The following is a 13,855-nucleotide window of genomic DNA, read 5'->3' on the forward strand; positions in this document are numbered from 1 at the left end:
ACAGCCCTGCCAACATGTAAATGATTCACTTGTCACTACTGTTTGCTTCCTGTATGCTAACCACCCTCTATCCAGACTAATATATCACCTCCAACTCCATGAGCCAACACTTCATATGGCATCTTTTTGAATGTCTTTTGGAAATCCAAGTATACCCTTTGTTTAAGAAGGATAGCAAGAATAATCCAGGTAATTCCAGGCCGGTGAGCCTTACATCAGTGATAGGGAAATTATTGGAGAGGATTCTTCGAGACAGGATTTATTCCCACTTGGAAATAAGTGGACATATTAGTGAGAGGCAGCATGGTTTTGTGAAGGGGAGGTCGTGTCTCATGAACTTGATCGAGTTTTTCGAGGAAGTGACGAAGATGATTGATGAGGGTAGGGGAGTGGATGTTGTCTACATGGACTTCAGTAAGGCCTTTGAGTGCTTGTAAATACACTGTATAAAAAAAGTAGACTGCATTGGGATATCTTTGAACTTGTATAATGTTTGAAATGATAATTGAAACTTGTATATCTGATGTGCTAAGTGTAATTTTGCAAGATGTAAGTTTTAAATTTACAATGCAGGTGGAGAAGGTAGTCAAGAAGGCATACGACATGCTTGCCTTCATCGGCCAGGGCATTGAGTTTAAAAATTGGCAAGTCATGTTGCGGCTTTATAGAACCTTAATTAGGCCGCACTTGGAATGTAGTATTCAATTCTGGTCGCCACACTACCAGAAGGATGTGGAGGCTTTGGAGAGGGTACAGAAAAGATTTACCAGGATGTTGATGTATGGAGGGCATTAGTCATGAGGAGAGGTTGGAGAAACCTGGTTTGTTCTCACTGGAATGACAGAGGTTGAGGGAAGACCTGATAGAAGTCTACAAGATTATGAGAGGCATGGACAGAGTGGATAGTCAGAAGCTTTTTCCCAGGGTGGAAGAGTCAATTACTAGGGGGCATAGGTTTAAGGTGCGAGGGGCAAGGTTTAAAGGAGATGTATGAGGCAGATATTTTACACAGAGAGTAGTGGGCGCCTGGAACTTGTTGCCGGGGGAGGGAGTGGAAGCGGATACGGTAGTGACTTTTAAGGGGCATCTTGACAAGTACATGAACAGGATGGGAATAGAGGGATATGGTCCCCGGAAGGGTAGGGGGTTTTAGTTCAGTTGGGCAGCATGGTCAGTGCAGGCTTGGAGGGCCAAAGGGCCTATTCCTGTGCTGGAATTTTCTTTGTTCTTTGTTTGTTCTTTATACTGCATCTACTGGTTCCCCTTTATCTACCCAACTATCCAGAACCTCAATAAATGCTAATAAATGTGCCAAACACGATTTCCCTTTGGAAAACCATTTGACTTGTTCTAATCATTCAATAATTTTCTACGTGCGTTGATCAGACTTGCTTCAGAATAGATTCCAGTAATTTCCTGGTGAATGTGACTGAAAGAACAGGTCAGATACTGGGATATTTTAAAAAAGTTATTCCTTTCTCAGAGTTACAAAGCCAGTGGACAGAGCCAGCCCCTAATCCACCTCCTTGCTTCTCCAGAAACCAGATCAAATTCAATCCACAAGAGAGGCAAACATGGTCCAAGCTGACAAGAAAAGACATTGCAGCTGGGAACTCTGTGGTGAGTCACTCACCTTCTCACTGAAGTGGAACATCTGGATGACATTTGTTGAAGGCACTGACATCCTGAGCTCTTCATCACTGTGGACCTGTTTGGGAGTGTCAGGGATTGGATATTTCCCTGTGGATCTGTTTGGGAGTGTCAGGGATTGGATATTTCCCTGTGGACCTGTTTGGGAGTGTCAGGGATTGGATATTTCCCTGTGGACCTGTTTGGGAGTGTCAGGGATTGGATATTTCACTGTGGACCTGTTTGGGAGTGTCAAGGATTGGATATTTCCCTGTGGATCTGTTTGGGAGTGTCAGGGATTGGATATTTCACTGTGGACCTGTTTGGGAGTGTCAAGGATTGGATATTTCCCTGTGGATCTGTTTGGGAGTGTCAAGGATTGGATATTTCCCTGTGGATCTGTTTGGGAGTGTCAAGGATTGGATATTTCCCTGTGGATCTGTTTGGGAGTGTCAAGGATTGGATATTTCCCTGTGGATCTGTTTGGGAGTGTCAGGGATTGGATATTTCCCTGTGGATCTGTTTGGGAGTGTCAGGGATTGGATATTTCCCTGTGGATCTGTTTGGGAGTGTCAAGGATTGGATATTTCCCTGTGGATCTGTTTGGGAGTGTCAAGGATTGGATATTTCCCTGTGGATCTGTTTAAGAATGTCAGGGATTGGATATTTCCCTGTGGATCTGTTTGGGAGTGTCAGGGATTGGATATTTCCCTGTGGATCTGTTTGGGAGTGTCAAGGATTGGATATTTCCCTGTGGATCTGTTTGGGAGTGTCAGGGATTGGATATTTCCCTGTGGATCTGTTTGGGAGTGTCAAGGATTGGATATTTCCTTGTGGATCTGTTTGGGAGAGTCAGGGATTGGATATTTCCTTTTGGATCTGTTTGAGAGTGTCAGGGATTGGTTATTTCTCTGTCCACTGTAGAATGGGGGTATTTGGGACTCTAAGGGAAGGGGGAAAGAATACTGCTCACATTCTGATGTAGAGTCACGTGGGAGCAGTAGAGTATAGTAATGAGTGTGGTTGAAGTTGGGTCAGGACTGTACCCTGTTTCTGTGTATAGCGTTATGTGTTGTTCATGAATTATTGTTCGACGACACAAGCCTCTTGACCTTTTCATGAGGCAACACACAATCTTACCACACGGTGGCAGCAGGTGAAGGACCCCAAAATCACCAAGAATGAAGAAGTAAAGAAACTGCAGGCTGACCTGAGAGAAAAGTATCGACCTTAAAGAATTCGAATTTCAGCACAAAGCTCCTTCACAGGGTCAGAAGTTGATACAATGGCAGTGTTATAGGACTCCACCAGAGCATGTGCAGGTCTGTTACGAGAGCTCATTGAAAGCAGAGTCAAAGGACCTAGCCAGAAAGGGTGCGCAAATTCCAAAGGCTGAAATAAGATGTTTTAATTTGGGGCAATAATCAGGCAGCACTGGAGACTGATTGTTTTAGTGAGCGTATCTCGAGTGTGTCTTGAGGAACACTGAAGATCTAGAGTCGGCGGCAGAAACAAAAAAAAAACTCACTGGAGAGTTCAGAGCAAAATAATCAGCAACAATTTGATTCTCGAAGTTCCAGAAAACAACAAACTGGTTAAAATGATCTGTTCAGAAGATTTCCTGCAGAATCACTGAAGTTTAAAATGGTTTTGGGTCCGGGATGGGAGCTTACCAAATCGCAGCAAGCACGGGAAGAGAAAGATCAAAGAAAAACATTAACTGCAGCAAAAGCTGCACTCTCCAGCCATGGATAGTACGGCAACACTAGCAGACCAATAGAGGTAGATGGAAAGACCAGGGCAGGTGCAATATAGTGAATACAGGAGTTGGGACGTCTTGTTGAAGTTGTACAAGACATTGGTAAGGCCACACTTGGAATACTGTACACAGTTCTGGTCACCCTATTATAGAAAGGATATTATTAAACTAGAAAGAGTGCAGAAAAGATTTACAAGGATGCTACCGGGACTTGATGGTTTGAGTTATAAGGAGAGGCTGGATAGACTGGGACTTTTTTCTCTGGAGCATAGGAGGCTGAGGGGTGATCTTATAGAGGTCTATAAAATAATGAGGGGCACAGATCAGCTAGATAGTCAACATCTTTACCCAAAGGTAGGGGAGTCTAAAACTAGGGGGGCATAGGTGAGAGGGGAGAGATACAAAAGTGTCCAGAGGGGCAATTTTTTCACACAGAGGGTGGTGAGTGTCTGGAACAAGCTGCCAGAGGTAGTAGTAGAGGCGGGTACAATTTTGTCTTTTGAAAAGCATTTAGACAGTTACATGGGAACGATGGGTATAGAGGGATATGGGCCAAATGCGGGCAATTGGGATTAGCTTAGGGGTTTAAAGAAAAGGGCGGCATGGACAAGTTGGGCCGAAGGGTCTGTTCCATGCTGTAAACCTCTATGACTCTATCACTCTATAATATTGGGAAATATGGTGAAGGGACTTTTTAGATATATGATAGCAACAGGCTTGAATAAGGAAACAAAAAAACAGTGGCTGAACAAGTGCATAGTACACTATTATATTCAGCAGGTCCAATAGCCAATGTCATAATTGCCTTCTGATAACTTTGAAGTTTTTTAAAAATTTGATTTACTATTGTCATGTATGGGGATGCAGTGAAAAGTATTGTTTCTTGTGCACTATACAAAGCATACCGTTCATCGAGTACATAGGGGAGAAGGAAAGGAGAGAGTGCAGAATGTAGTGTTACAGTCACATCTAAGGTGTAGAGAAAGATCAGCTTAATATATAGTAGGTCCGTTCAAAAGTCTGATAGCAGCAGGGAAGAAGCTGTTCTTGTGGTCGGTGCAGACCCGATGGGCCGAATGGCCTCCTTCTGCACTGTAGGGTTTCTATGATTCTATGAGTCGGTTGGTACGTGACCTCAGACTTCTGTAGCTTTTTCCTAATGGAAGAAGGTGGAAGAGAGAATGTCTGGGGTGCGTGGGGTCCTTAATTATGCTGGCTGCTTTGCCGAGGCAGCGGGAAGTGTAGACAGAGTCAATGGATGGGAGGCTGATTTGCGTGATGGGATTGGGCTACATTCATGACCCTTTGTAGTTTCTTGCGGTCTTGGACCGAGCAGGAGCCCAGACCAAGCTGTGATACAACCAGAAAGGATGCTTTCTGTGGTGTATCTATAAAAGTTGGTGAGAGTCGTAGTGGACATGCCGAATTTCATGAAGAGATCACACAATGCTTTGATACCTACTTTAATCTTGGAAATAATAACATTTTGCAGTGAGCAAAATTTAACAAGATCCCAACAGCCTCTTTGATAAATGAATGATACCAACTGATTGCAGGCTGTGATTACAATGACTCTAAAACTGGAGTACGTGGGGACTCAGTAGTGGTGGGAATGGCTGATGAAATTCCTTAGGATCTACTCCAATCGAAAAAAGATCTGACTTTGGAAAAAGCCATCCAAATCGTCAGCCAATCAGAAGTCCGCCGGCAAAATTGTTGCATTTTGTGTGGCAAAGATGGTCTGTGATAAGAAGCAACGCCAACATGCCAGCTGATAAAGAGCAAGGAGACTCCAGGGCAAGGAAAGCGTAGCCCAAGTGTGATACTAGATGGTGGTAGAGCGTGTCAGTGCAGTGGTGTCGAAGGAAGCCACAGGCATGAGCAGTTTCCACCAATCGCTGTGAAGTGCTTTCACTGAGACCAGCTGGCACACTGTGGAACAATGTCTAAGTCCAAAACCGAGAGACACGCAGAGGATCCCAGACGGGTCCATGAGAATGATAAGCCACATGAAAAAACTGTCCAGCAAAGCTCCTTGGGACAATAAAGGAATCCCAGAAGATGGGTTTACAATACTGACACATCTGTAAATGGTCACCTCGTGAATTTCAGGTTAACCACAGGAGTCAGTCTGGCTACAGACAACAGACACAGCACCATATAGTCCCAGAGGACTCCAATATAGGCAGCACGGTGGTTAGCACTGCTGCCTCACAGCGCCAGGGACACAGGTTCGATTCCCGGATTGGGTCACTGTCTGTGTGGAGTCTGCACTTTCTCCCCATGTCTGCGTGGGTTTCCTCCGAGTGCTCCGGTTTCCTCCCGCAGTCCAAAAGACGCGCTGGTTAGGGTGCATTGACCCGAACAGGCGCCGGATTATGGCGACTAGGGGAATTTCGCAGTAACTTCATCGCAGTGTTAATGTAAGCCTTACTTGTGACACTAATAAATAAACTAAAAAAAAACTCCCATACATAGGCACAACTCAAAAACCACATCCGGCCCATCCCTTTTCTCTCCTGAGCCGAGCGGTCTGTGTGTCCCTCAACAGCAAAAGATGATGAAACAGCCACTGTCATCAACTACACCGAATCAGCGACTCCCGCGGATCCAGCTGTGCTGATAGTCCAACTGGGACTTCAGTTCATACTCATTCCAGCTCCTTCGCAGACGGCAGAAAATATTTGATTTGATTTGATTTATTATTGTCACATGTATTAGTATACGGTGAAAAGTATTGTTTCTTGCGCGCTATACAGACAAAGCATACCGCTCATAGAGAAGGAAAGGAGAGGGTGCAGAATGTAGTGTTACAGTCATAGCTAGGGTGTAGAGAAAGATCAACTCAGTGCAAGGTAGGTCCATTCAAAAGTCTGACAGCAGCAGGGAAGAAGCTGTACCTGAGTCGGTTGGTACGTGACCTCAGACTTTTGTATCTTTTTCCCGAAGGAAGAAGATGGAAGAGAGAATGTCCGGGGTGCGTGGGGGGGTCCTTGATTATGCTGGCTGCTTTTCTGAGGCAGCGTGAAGTGTAGACAGAGCCAATGGACTGGCCAAAGCTCCAGATGAGCATCAACAAACTTGAAACAGAAGATGCAGAGGAGACGGAGCAGCAGCAGAACTTTAGAGTCAAGCAGTTGCAGTGACAGAACTCGGAAAAACTACAGTAACAAAGCCGGAATGTTAAACTCACACACACAACGGGAAATCGATCCTGGACCAGGAGAGAAGTGATCACCAACTCACCAAGAAAAGGCTCAGTGCCCATGAAGAAACTGAGAACCGCATTAGCAGCCAAACTGCAGGCTGAGCTCAAGGAGGGGGGGGACGTTCAAACACAGTAAACCTTCAACTTCCAGGAAGATTGCGGTGGACTGAAATCAAACACCTGAGACCACTCAATGAATGAACGCAGCCAATGTTCACTCCGCAATGAGAGGGATAAGCCCATGGGATCTGACCGAGGAACACAGATTGTCAACAAAGAAAAATGCAACACTGAGGAGCACAAGAAAGTGAATGAGATATTGACAGCCGAGTATTTGAAACAACAATTACCGCATCTTAAACTCCAGACCAACATCAGCCCAAAGAAACTGAAACTAACATTCCTCAAACCTTCAAAAGAATGAGATCTGGAAGAGTGGTAAATCCCCCAGACTATCTGAATCTGGTGTGAGGGCATAGCACGGAAATATCATTGCCAATACATTGGGAGGTGTAGTATTGGGCTATTTGGGATTGTAAGGGTTAATGAGGGAGTGGGGAAATGGGACCGCCCACATTATGATGTTGAGAGTCACGTGGGAGTGGTAGAGTGTAGTGGGGTTTGGTAGAAGTTGGTGTGAGATACACCTAGTGAGGACTGTATCCTGTATCTGTGCACAAGGTGTCATTATGGTATGGTCAGCCATACCAGCCTCTGAACTCTGTGTGTGATAGCACACAACCCCTACAGCACTGACCAGTCTGGTTACCTGTTTCCTGTTACAGGCTTCGGGATGATTCAGGCTTGTGGACATGTGGACTTTTACCCAAACGGGGGCGAGAATATGCCAGGCTGCAGCAAGAACATCCTGTCAACCATCTTGGACAATGATGGGATCTGGCAAGGTGAGTTCCATACCGAGTGAGTGTTACTGCTGTGGGAGCTCTCCACATTGCCAAGGAAATGGCCACTCAGAAGCAGCCAGTCCTGTCAATAAAAATGAAGTGTCACCGCAGGGAGTGAGACACTCCCAGTCAGGAGTTCACAACAGCTCCGGCAGAGTCCATTCAGCCCATTGAATTCATGCTGAAATGTGCAATGGGAAATGGTTAAAGTGCTTGTATCACAATGAGGGATCACCCCTTCCCTGTCCCCTCTATTCCCAACACCCATCCCAATCTGGAGCAATCCGGTGGCTGAGGGTCTGGGTTCAAACCTGACTCCAGCCAGTGGTGGAGAGCAGAGATCTGGGTCAATGTGCAGCGAGCTCCTTGTTCCTGGTGGGTGGTCCTGTCCTCACCGTGTGTGTCCCAGGTGGGTGGTCCTGTCCTCACCATGTGAGACCCTGGTGGGTGGTCCTGTCCCCACCGTGTGTGTCCCAGGTGGGTGGTCCTGTCCCCACAGTGTGTGTCCCAGGTGGGTGGTCCTGTCCTCACCATGTGAGACCCTGGTGGGTGGTCCTGTCCTCACCGTGTGTGTCCCAGGTGGGTGGTCCTGTCCCCACCGTGTGTGTCCCAGGTGGGTGGTCCTGTCCTCACCGTGTGTGTCCCAGGTGGGTGGTCCTGTCCTCACCGTGTGTGTCCCAGGTGGGTGGTCCTGTCCTCACCGTGTGTGTCCCAGGTGGGTGGTCCTGTCCTCACCGTGTGTGTCCCAGGTGGGTGGTCCTGTCCCCACCGTGTGTGTCCCAGGTGGGTGGTCCTGTCCCCACCGTGTGTGTCCCAGGTGGGTGGCCCTGTCCTCACCGTGTGTGATTTTGGTGGGTGGTCCTGTCCTCACCGTGTGTGTCCCAGGTGGGTGGTCCTGTCCCCACCGTGTGTGTCCCAGGTGGGTGGTCCTGTCCCCACCGTGTGTGTCCCAGGTGGGTGGTCCTGTCCCCACCGTGTGTGTCCCAGGTGGGTGGTCCTGTCCCCACCGTGTGTGTCCCAGGTGGGTGGTCCTGTCCCCACCGTGTGTGTCCCAGGTGGGTGGTCCTGTCCCCACCGTGTGTGTCCCAGGTGGGTGGTCCTGTCCCCACCGTGTGTGTCCCAGGTGGGTGGTTTTGTCCCCACCGTGTGTGTCGAGGAAGCCACAGCCCCTCTGGTAGTGTAGCACTAGCTCCTATTGGCTGGGAGGTGTGTTGTCATGGTGAAGGATGAGTTCCTATTCTGACCTGGCAGACTGTGTGAATCTTACAGTTCTACAAATGAGAATGGAGATCCAAGAACCTCCTCAGCTCTGCAGAAAATGGTTTTTGTTACAGCAGTAATAATCCACTGGCTGAGGATAATGATCCCGGCGCAAGTTCAAATCCCAGAATGGACACTGGAGAAGGAAAGAACAAAGAAAATTACAGTACAGGAACGGGCCCTTCGGCCCCTCCAAGCCTGCACCGACCATGCTGCCCGACTTAACTAAAACCCCCGACCCTTCCGGGGACCATATCCCTCCATTCCCATCCTATTCATGTATTTGTCAAGACGCCCCTTAAAACTCACTACCGTATCCGCTTCCACTACCTCCCCCGGCAACGGGTTCCAGGCACCCACCACCCTCTGTGTAAAAGACATGCTTCGTACATCTCCTTTAAACCTTGCCCCTCACACCTTAAACCTGTGCCCCCTAGTAATTGACTCTTCCACCCTGGGAAAAAGCTTCTGACTATCCAAAAAAGCTTTTGACTAAAAGTAAGACTAATTTGGAATGAAGAGACCAATCTTTGAAATTCAGGCCTGGTTCTCTGGGAGGGTAGGTTGCTGTCCAAGCCTGGGGTCAGCTCCTCAGATGTGAGTCCAGATGAACAGTAAAAGCTGATGGATCTTCACTGGTTCCCTGAAAGGAATGAGAAAAGCACCCCGTTTATCGATGGTCAGTAATGACCCCTCCAGCCCAGTGACAGCTACATCCTATCAATGAAAACCAACCCTGACCATCCATTAACCAGGGACTGTCAAGCTGTGTGTAACCATCCTTCCGCAGAGCGCAGCCTCATCACCTCCAGCAATCAATATAGAACTTTCTGGAAAGTGGGAGCTTCCTTCCTAGTTTATTGTTGACATTAAGCTGGGGAAGGTTCCAGAGCCACACCTTGTACAGACTGAGCTGGCAGCATCCAGAGCAGGGACCTGGGCCCTCTCAGCTGCCTGAGATTAATGATGAGTTAGAGATGTTTTCCTTCCTCAGGAACAAAGAACTTTCTCTCCTGCAACCATTTCCGGGCAGTTCGATATTTTTCGGAGAGTGTTTTGTCGCCGAATGGTTTTCTGGGCTTTCCCTGTGGCAACGAGAAAGAATTTCAGGCAGTAAGTACCAGGCATTTCACTCCACTCTGCATCACCGCAACATCCACTCATCAAATCAAAGTCCAGAAATCAAATAGAAATCTTCATCCCAATTCACAGATCAATGGATTCAAAATCATTCCAACACTGATTTGGATAGAAGATTTCCTTGTGTGATTGGGTGCAGACGCAATGGGCCGAATGGCCCCCTTCTGCACTGTAGGAATTCTATGATTCTATCTGTGCGGAGTCTGTGCGGAGTCTGCGTGGGTTTCCTCCCACATTCCAGAGATGTGCGGGTTAAGTTGACTGGCCATGCTAAATTGATCTTACTGTCAACAGGGTAAATATGTGAGGTTAGGGGAAAAGGGTCTGGGTGGGATTGTGGTCGGTGCAGACTCGATGGGCTGAATGGCCTCCTTCTGCACCGCAGGGATTCTATGATTCTATCTGTGTTGAGCTTGCACATTCTCCCCGTGTCTGTGTGGGTTTCCTCCAGATACTCCCAGGACAGGTACAGCACGGGGTTAGATACAGAGTAAAGCTCCCTCTACACTGTCTTCCCATCAAACACTCCCAGGACAGGTACAGCACGGGGTTAGATACAGAGTAAAGCTCCCTCTACACTGTCCTCCCATCAAACACTCCCAGGACAGGTACAGCACGGGGTTAGATACAGAGTAAAGCTCCCTCTACACTGTCCCCATCAAACACTCCCAGGACAGGTACAGTACGGGGTTAGATACAGAGTAAAGCTCCCTCTACACTGTCCTCCCATCAAACACTCCCAGGACAGGTACAGCACGGGGTTAGATACAGAGTAAAGCTCCCTCTACACTGTCTCCCATCAAACACTCCCAGGACAGGTACAGCACGGGGTTAGATACAGAGTAAAGCTCCCTCTACACTGTCCCCCATCAAACACTCCCAGGACAGGTACAGCACGGGGTTAGATACAGAGTAAAGCTCCCTCTACACTGTCCTCATCAAGCACTCCCAGGACAGGTACAGCACGGGGTTACATACAGAGTAAAGCTCCCTCTACACTGTCCTCATCAAGCACTCCCAGGACAGGTACAGCACGGGGTTAGATACAGAGTAAAGCTCCCTCTACACTGTCCCCATCAAACATTCCCTGGACAGGTACAGCACGGGGTTAGATACAGAGTAAAGCTCCCTCTACACTGTCCCCATCAAACACTCCCAGGACAGGAACAGCACGGGGTTAGATATAGATTTATGCTTTCCTGTTTTTAATGGTTTGTACATTACATGGCTGCAGGGTGACCAGGGATGGGAATTGAAGATCCAGGGGTATTCAGCATTTAGGAAGGACAGACAAAAAGGAAAAGGCAGTGGAGTTGCATTGCTGGTTAAAGAGGAAATTAACACAATAGAACATAGAACAGTACAGCACAGAACAGGCCCTTCGGCCCTCGATGTTGTGCCGAGTTTTGTCCGAAACCAAGATCAAGCTATCCCACTCCCTATCATTCTAGTGTGCTCCATGTGCCTATCAAATAACCGCTTGAAAGTTCCTAAAGTGTCTGACTCCACTATCACTGCAGGCAGTCCATTCCACACCCCAACCACTCTCTGAGTAAAGAACCTACCTCGGACATCCCTCCTATATCTCCCACCATGAACCTCATAGTTATGCCCCCTAGTAACAGCTACATCCACCCGAGGAAATAGCCTCTGAACGTCCACTCTATCTATCCCCCTCATCATCTTATAAACCTCTATTAAGTCGCCTCTCATCCTCCTCCGCTCGAAAGAGAAAAATCCTAGCTCCCTCAACCTTTCCTCATAAGACCTACCCTCCAAACCAGGCAGCATCCTGGTAAATCTCCTCTGCACTCTCTCCAATGCTTCCACATCCTTCTTATAGTGAGGTGACCAGAACTGCACACAATATTCCAAATGTGGTCTCACCAAGGTCCTGTACAGTTGCAGCAAAACCCCATGGCTCTTAAACTCCAACCCCCTGTTAATAAACGCTAACACACTATAGGCCTTCTTCACGGCTCTATCCACTTGAGTGGCAATCTTCAGAGATCTGTGGATATGAACCCCAAGATCTCTCTGTTCCTCCACATTCCTCAGAACCCTGCCGTTGACCCTGTAATCCGCATTCAAATTTGTCCTACCAAAATGAAGCACCTCGCACTTATCAGGGTTAAACTCCATCTGCCATTTTTCGGCCCAGCTCTGCATCCCATCAATGCCTCTTTGCAGCCTACAACAGCCCTCCACCTCATCCACTACTCCACCAATCTTGGTGTCATCAGCAAATTTACTGACCCACCCTTCAAGAGGGTAGTGGTCGAAGGGTCTTTTTCCGGCTGGAGGTCTGTGACCAGTGGTGTTCCGCAGGGCTCTGTACTGGGACCTCTGCTATTTGTGATATATATAAATGATTTGGAAGAAGGTGTAACTGGTGTAATCAGCAAGTTTGCGGATGACACGAAGATGGCTGGACTTGCGGATAGCGAAGAGCATTGTCGGGCAATACAGCAGGATATAGATAGGCTGGAAAATTGGGTGGAGAGGTGGCAGATGGAGTTTAATCCGGATAAATGCGAAGTGATGCATTTTGGAAGAAATAATGTAGGGAGGAGTTATACAATAAATGGCAGAGTCATCAGGAGTATAGAAACACAGAGGGACCTAGGTGTGCAAGTCCACAAATCCTTGAAGGTGGCAACACAGGTGGAGAAGGTGGTGAAGAAGGCATATGGTATGCTTGCCTTTATAGGACGGGGTATAGAGTATAAAAGCTGGAGTCTGATGATGCAGCTGTATAGAACGCTGGTTAGGCCACATTTGGAGTACTGCGTCCAGTTCTGGTCGCCGCACTACCAGAAGGACGTGGAGGCGTTAGAGAGAGTGCAGAGAAGGTTTACCAGGATGTTGCCTGGTATGGAGGGTCTTAGCTATGAGGAGAGATTGGGTAGACTGGGGTTGTTCTCCTTGGAAAGACGGAGAATGAGGGGAGATCTAATAGAGGTGTACAAGATTATGAAGGGCATAGATAGGGTGAACAGTGGGAAGCTTTCCCAGGTCGGAGGTGACGATCACGAGGGGTCACGGGCTCAAGGTGAGAGGGGCGAAGTATAACTCAGATACCAGAGGGACGTTTTTTACACAGAGGGTGATGGGGGCCTGGAATGCGCTGCCAAGTAGGGTGGTGGAGGCAGGCATGCTGACATCGTTTAAGACTTACCTGGATAGTCACATGAGCAGCCTGGGAATGGAGGGATGCAAACGATTGGTCTAGTTGGACCAAGGAGCGGCACAGGCTTGGAGGGCCGAAGGGCCTGTTTCCTGTGCTGTACTGTTCTTTGTTCTTTGTTCTTTGTTCTTCAGCCCCCTCCTCCAAGTCATTGATAAAAATCACAAATAGCAGAGGACCCAGCACTGATCCCTGTGGTACACTACTTGTAACTGGTCTCCAGTCTGAAAATTTTCCATCCACCACCACCCTCTGTCTTCTATGAGATAGCCAGTTACTTATCCAATCGGCCAAATTTCCCTCTATCCCACACTTCCTTACTTTCTTCATGAGCCGACCATGGGGGACCTTATCAAACGCCTTACTAAAATCCATGTATATGACATCAACAGCTCTATCTTCATCTACACACTTAGTTACCTCCTTAAAGAATTCAATCAAATTTGTGAGGCAAGACTTCCCCTTCACGAATCCGTGTTGACTATCCCGGATTAAGCTGCATCTTTCCAAATGGTCATAAATCCTATCCCTTAGGACCTTTTCCATTAACTTACCGACCACCGAAGTAAGACTAACCGGCCTATAATTACCAGGGTCATTTCTATTTCCTTTCTTGATCAGAGGAACAACATTCGCCACTCTCCAGCCCTCTGGCACTATCCCCGTGGACAGTGAGGACCCAAAGATCAAAGCTCTGCAATCTCATCCCTTGCCTCCCAAAGAATCCTAGGATATATTCCATCTGGCCCAGGGGACTTATCAACCCT

At 47.7% G+C, this 13,855-nt stretch overlaps 1 protein-coding gene across 1 annotated transcript in view; it reads left to right on the forward strand.

Annotated features, from left to right (window-relative positions):
- Nucleotides 1-13,855, forward strand: part of LOC144500305 (inactive pancreatic lipase-related protein 1-like) — a 63,066-nt gene that overhangs the window by 28,245 nt on the left and 20,966 nt on the right. The window contains exons 8-9 of the mRNA XM_078222993.1: nt 7,382-7,501; nt 9,756-9,874. Coding sequence (XP_078079119.1) covers nt 7,382-7,501; nt 9,756-9,874 — 239 coding nt within the window. The remainder of the gene's footprint in view (nt 1-7,381; nt 7,502-9,755; nt 9,875-13,855) is intronic.

This window comes from Mustelus asterias, chromosome 11, assembly GCF_964213995.1.
Source record: "Mustelus asterias chromosome 11, sMusAst1.hap1.1, whole genome shotgun sequence".
Taxonomy (NCBI): Eukaryota; Metazoa; Chordata; class Chondrichthyes; order Carcharhiniformes; family Triakidae; genus Mustelus; species Mustelus asterias.